Genomic DNA, 6165 nt, shown 5'->3' with positions numbered 1-6165 from the left:
TCTGCCTAGGGTGCGAGGATAGAACATGAACCATTCATAAATGGACTAAGATACATCATACAATCAGAAAGTCTGAGGAAGAAGCAGTTTTCTCTCCATACTGGCTGAGAGGTAGACCAGAGTATCAATCTCATTTCTACTTCTTACTGTTCTACCTTGTTGCTTCCCCTCTCTTGGTCTTGATTTCCCTAACTGTAAAAAGGAGCCAATAATACCAACTTTCACAGTTTTTGTAAATATCAAACAAAATAGCGTATGTTAAGCAGTAATTATGTCTTGCACATGGTCGCCACTGTTTTCGTTTTACCTTGGTTATCATTATTTCCATAGAAAGCTCACCAAACAATGCTCCAGACTGGGAGATATTCCCTGATAATGTCTTAGTAATTCTTTAAGCTCAAACGTGAAGCTGTATATTGAAACCAACTAGATCCATTTCTTAAAGTGCAGCTTACATTGTTTCCTTTCTGAAGACAGCTCTGATTAACCTGGTTTATGAGTATCTTTTCTGCTTCTAAAACTTTATGATCATATTATATTTGAAATTTTTATACATTTTTATTATTTACATTTTTGTGTGTGCTAAAATGTAAAATCCTTAAGAGTAGTAAATGTTTTAATACTTCAATAAGTAAATAGTGCCCATTGTATATGGAAGGCATCTAGCAAATGTTTGTTGATTGGTTACAAATGGTTATGATAAAGTGCAAAATAAATGACACAGCAGATTTATATCTGTTATTTAGCAGATTATAGATTTATATGACATGCTAATTGAGTCATAAAGGGAGTCAGATAAGAGGGAGATTACTGTGAAGACAAAGTCTTGTATGGGATATGTGACTCATAACCGACCACAAACAAGGGAAAGAAATGGTGAATGTGTAATCGTTATATATCCTGCATTTTTATTTAACAAAATGTAAAACATTTTTCAAAACCCTGAATAAATTTTTCAATATTTTTCAATAACTATGACATTCTAGCACATGCATATGCTATATCTTTTTAATAATTCTGTTATTACTTAGCATTTAGGTTTTCTTCCCATTGTTATTATTATAAATATTTTTCATTAAGCATCTTCTTCATAAATTTGTTTGCATTTATTTATTTTAATTATGTTATTAGTTGAAATGATGGCCATTTCAAAGGTTCCTAACAGAATTTGCCAAATTTCTTTGCAGAAAAATTGTCAACATTTATACTCACCTAAATAGTCATACAAATCTCATTTTACTATACATGTGATTACTTTTTGGAGAAGATATTTATATTCCAGATTTACTTATGTTTGCTAATGATGCTTTTAAACTATGTCATATGTGCTGGAAATGAATAAACAAGAGCCGAGAAAAAAAGAAAAGAAATGGTGAATGTGGTAGCTGCCTAGGGCAGAAAATGTCATCATCGTGGTGAACTTTATTACATAATGGGACAGCATAGGATTATAAAATAATAGAAATGGTAGACTTGGAAGGATTGTCTCCACCTCTTTATTTTACAAATAATACAACTTAGTTGACAAACTGTGTCAAGTATAAGGGGAATGGGAGGAAAAACTTGGTCAAATTTCCATGAGCTTAGGGCTAGGACTTGATCACACTTTTCTGATTCCAGGTGCAGTGTTCTTTCCACCATTCCATGAACCATGAAAATTTAGCATGGCCAATGATCTTTAGATATCAGTTGTGTGTACTTGTTTTTACTACGTTGCATGAGCTCTATTCATGTGTACATTCTGCAGCGTAAATCTCTTCCCTGGCCCTGCCTTTCTCCACCATATGTTGTCACACCTCAGGCTTTGTGATCACCTCCACTCCCTGGGCTGAGCTACAGAAGTGGGATAATCTTAGGGTTTCTACATTATTTTCTCTTCTTATGAGGAAAAGGTGAATATAATCTGAGAAAACTGTAATATCATAAAGCTGAACATGAGAGGGTATGAATAACAGTAACATATTGCACATAGAAGCAATCAGAAAGGTAAGAAAAATAAAGGTCATCAGAAATTGCTTGAGGTTTGGGGAATTCTATGGGCAGGAGTAACCAACTGTGAGGGAGAAATCAGTAAGTTCATCATTTCCTCTTTTTTTCCCCTCATATTATTCCAGTGCATTTAGCATTTGGTTTTGCCTGATTTTATTAATTAATTTATTTATTATACTTTAAGTTTTGCGGTCTTCTTTTATCCAAACTTGTAGATTGTCAGGGAGTCTGAGGAATTAGGAGCAGCGCTGTGTGACAATGAGTTACTGCCCATTTTCTGCAACTACAGTTTAAGGGGTTATTTAGAGATGTTTTGGCTCTGTGAGATAAAGCCTTTTTTTTTTTTTTTTTTTTTTAGAGTTTGAAACTCATGTAGTCAGAGACTCCGCACAAAGTTTGACTTTCTCTTTACTCTCCTTTTCAGATAATGTTAGAGTCAGCTCTGCTCACAGAGGCAATGGGTGGAGCCAACCTCTCTGTGGTGTCTGAGTTTGTGTTCCTAGGACTCTCCAGCTCATGGGTGATCCAGTTTCGTTTTTTCCTCTTTTCCTCTGCGTTCTACACGGCAAGTGTGGTGGGAAACCTCCTTGTTGTGTTCTCTGTAACCTCTGACTCCAATTTACACTCCCCTATGTATTTCCTGCTGGCCAATCTCTCCTTTCTTGACCTAGGAGTTTGTTCTATTGCAGCCCCCAAAATGATTTATGACATTTTTAGAAAACACAAAGCCATCTCTTTTGCAGGCTGTATAACTCAGATCTTCTTTATTCATGCTGTCGGGGGCACAGAGATGGTGCTGCTCATAGCCATGGCCTTTGACCGATATGTGGCCATATGTAAGCCCCTCCACTACCTGACCATCATGAACCCACGAATGTGTATTTTAATTTTGGCTGCCGCCTGGATCCTCAGCCTCATTCACTCAGTAGCCCAACTGGCTTTTGTCATAGACTTGCCCTTCTGTGGCCCTAATGTATTGGACAGCTTTTATTGTGATCTCCCTCAGCTCATTAAACTTTCTTGTACAGACACCAATAGACTGGAGTTCATGGTCACAGCCAACAGTGGACTCATCTCTGTGGGTTCTTTCTCCACATTAATTATTTCTTACATCTTCATTCTGGTCACTGTTCAGAAACACTCTTCAGGTGGTTTATCTAAGGCCCTCTCTACTTTGTCAGCTCATGTCACTGTGGTGGTTTTATTTTTTGGACCATTAATTTTCTTCTACATCTGGCCCTTTCCCTCATCACATTTGGACAAATTTCTTGCTATCTTTGATGCAGTTCTCACTCCTTTTCTGAATCCAGTCATCTATACATTCAGGAACAAGGAGATTAAGGTAGCAATGAAGAAACTTGGCCATCAGCTTGTGAGTTACAGGAAGATATCCTAGCTATTCTAAGGATAAACAAAAATGTAGCTCTGCACTGGAAGACAAAGGAAAAAATAAAGTCATCAAAATTTATATCTCAATTACTTTAGTGTTACATTCAGGCGTTTACCATGTCATTTGTGTATCTCTAGTACTCTAATCAATAGAGATAAAGGGAGCAACATTGGAGACTTCTGTGTTTCAGACCCTATGCTTGATGTTTAATATAAATCATTTAATATTCACGATAACTCTGTGCAGTATTTTTACTTCAATAATATTTTATATAAGTTAAGACATGCTGTGTGTTCGCTCTCTTTATAATTACTATGTAAAATGTTTTGAACCTAAGCTGTTTTTCACCAAATTCCCCACTTTCATTAATCTTCTCTCTCAAAAGGTGCCAAATAGAGAATGTGTTCAGTAATTCACTGCTGGAAGTTAGTGTATTATTCCTCTTCACTATCATACTTTTCCTGTTTTGAATTGCTTAATGTCCTTTTCTCAAACTATCCACCGAACTGTCACGATGCCTAATTGCTTTCATTTCCCTCCCTCCTGTTTTAGTATCTGCTTGCTTTTTGTATCCTTTGACTACTTAGCGAACTCTTGATTGTATAATAGATTAATGTAGGGAAAATAAACAAACATCTTTGTATTTTTCCTTTAATTCTTGCTTTTTTAACTTAGAGAACTGTTGATTGTATAATAGATTAACTTAGGGAAAATTCACATTTTTGTATTTTTCTTTTAAATCTTGATTTTTTATGTGTCTTTTTTCCAACGTGTTTCCCACTTTAAAATTTTATATTTAAATCTTGGACTTTTCTGGAGTCTCCTCCCATCTCCAACTGTCTACTAAAGGTTTGGAGGAAATATTAAATTCAAATATTAGTTCTCTGGCACTAACTAGAGTGGATGACTTTATAAAATAAACTCTTTGGAGTATTCTTTCTTCATATTTTTAAGATAAAATTGTTAAATAAAAATGTTCTATTCAAAAATTATAAGAGGTTATTTAGACATCCAACTGCCTTTCCCAGAGGTAAGCATTGTTATTTTTGTCATGAGTTCCATGAATAAAATATTTGGGGGACCTGAGAACTGGGAATTTTGGAACTGGAATTTGAGAGCTCATTTGTTCTAACCTATTATTTTATAGATGATTATACTCAGACACAGAGGTTAGATGATAGATCTGGAATGAGAATTTGGTTTCCTTACTTTTAGATTACAAAAAAGAATTGACCCCACTTACTGATTTAGATTCTTGAGCTTTTTTTTTTTTTTTTTTTTTTTTTATTGCATTTTAGGTTTTAGGGTACATGTGATGAACATGCAAGATTGTTGCATAGGTACACACATGGCAGTGTGCTTTGCTGCCTTCCGTCCCCTCACCTGTATCTGTCATTTCTCCCCATGCTATCTCTTCCCACCTCCCCACCCCCCCACCCCTCCCCCATTTCCCCCCAACGGACCCCAGTGTGTAGTGCTCCCCTCCCTGTGTCCATGTGTTCTCATTGTTCAACACCCGCCTATGAGCGAGAATATACGGTGTTTGATTTTCTGCTCTTGTGTCAGTTTGCTGAGAATGATGGTTTCCAGGTTCATCCATGTCCCTACAAAGGACGTGAACTCATCATTTTTGATGGCTGCATAATATTCCATGGTGTATATGTACCACATTTTCCCTATCCAGTCTATCGTCGTTGGGCATTTGGGTTGGTTCCAGGTCTTTGCTATTGTAAACAGTGCTGCAATGAACATTCGTGTGCACGTGTCCTTGTAGTAGAATGATTTATAATCCTTTGGCTATATACCCAGTAATGGGATTGCTGGGTCAAATGGGATTTCTATTTTTAGGTCCTTGAGGAATCGCCACACTGTCTTCCACAATGGTTGAATTAATTTACACTCCCACCAACAGTGTAAAAGTGTTCCTATTTCTCCACATCCTCTCCAGCATCTGTTGTTTCCCGATTTTTTAATGATCGCCATTCTAACTGGTGTGAGATGGTATCTCAATGTGGTTTTGATTTGCATTTCTCTGATGACCAGTGATGATGAGCATTTTTTCATATGTTTGTTGGCCTCCTGTATGTCTTCTTTTGTAAAGTATCTGTTCATATCCTTCGCCCATTTTTGAATGGGCTTGTTTGATTTTTTCTTGTAGATCTGCTTTAGTTCTTTGTAAATTCTGGATATCAGCCCCTTGTCAGATGGGTAGGCTGCAAAAATTTTTTCCCATTCTGGGATTCTTGAGCTTTCTACTAACAAACTGTACCTCTGAGTTTGCATTGCCCTTTATTTTTGACCCCAATAAGCAGAAAAGACACCAGGAGGTCAGTACTCTTTTTTTTAAAATTTTAACTTTTATTTTAGATTCAGGGGTACATGTGCAGGTTTGTTACATGGATATATTGTGTGAAGCTGAGGTGTGTGGTACAATGGATCCCATCACCTGACTAGTGAGCATGGCACTCTTTTCATTGTCACCAATTTTATATCATTATTTGGTGTTTCCAAGTTCCTTCTTTATTTGCAGCGTCACAAGAAATTTCTTGAACTAGGTTCTGGTTATTTTACAAAATGCATGATTATATCTTCACTCATCTCTTGTTTCACCCATGGCTTTTACTTGTGTCATTTACTTGTGTCATTTACTTTACCATAATTAAACAGTATTCCTCTGTCTATATTGCTTTTTTACTCCACAAAACACTCTAAAGAGCATTTGCTATCACTTTTCTTTTTTTTTTGAGCCAGGGTCTCGCTCTGTTCCCCAGGCTGGAGTGCAGTGG

At 36.5% G+C, this 6165-nt stretch overlaps 1 protein-coding gene across 1 annotated transcript; it reads left to right on the top strand.

Moving 5' to 3' along the window:
* Nucleotides 1–2446: 2446 nt before the first annotated feature.
* On the top strand, nt 2447–3385 carry LOC101047925 (olfactory receptor 4F15-like). Its single transcript, XM_003935774.2, has one exon. The coding sequence runs from the start codon at nt 2447–2449 to the stop codon at nt 3383–3385; it is 939 nt and encodes a 312-aa protein (XP_003935823.2).
* The last annotated feature ends 2780 nt before the right edge of the window (nt 3386–6165 follow it).

The sequence above is a fragment of the Saimiri boliviensis genome, chromosome 2 (assembly GCF_048565385.1).
Source record: "Saimiri boliviensis isolate mSaiBol1 chromosome 2, mSaiBol1.pri, whole genome shotgun sequence".
Classification (NCBI taxonomy): domain Eukaryota; kingdom Metazoa; phylum Chordata; class Mammalia; order Primates; family Cebidae; genus Saimiri; species Saimiri boliviensis.
The sequence above is the reverse complement of the archived record's forward strand: the minus strand, read 5'-3'. Positions and strand labels throughout refer to the sequence as shown.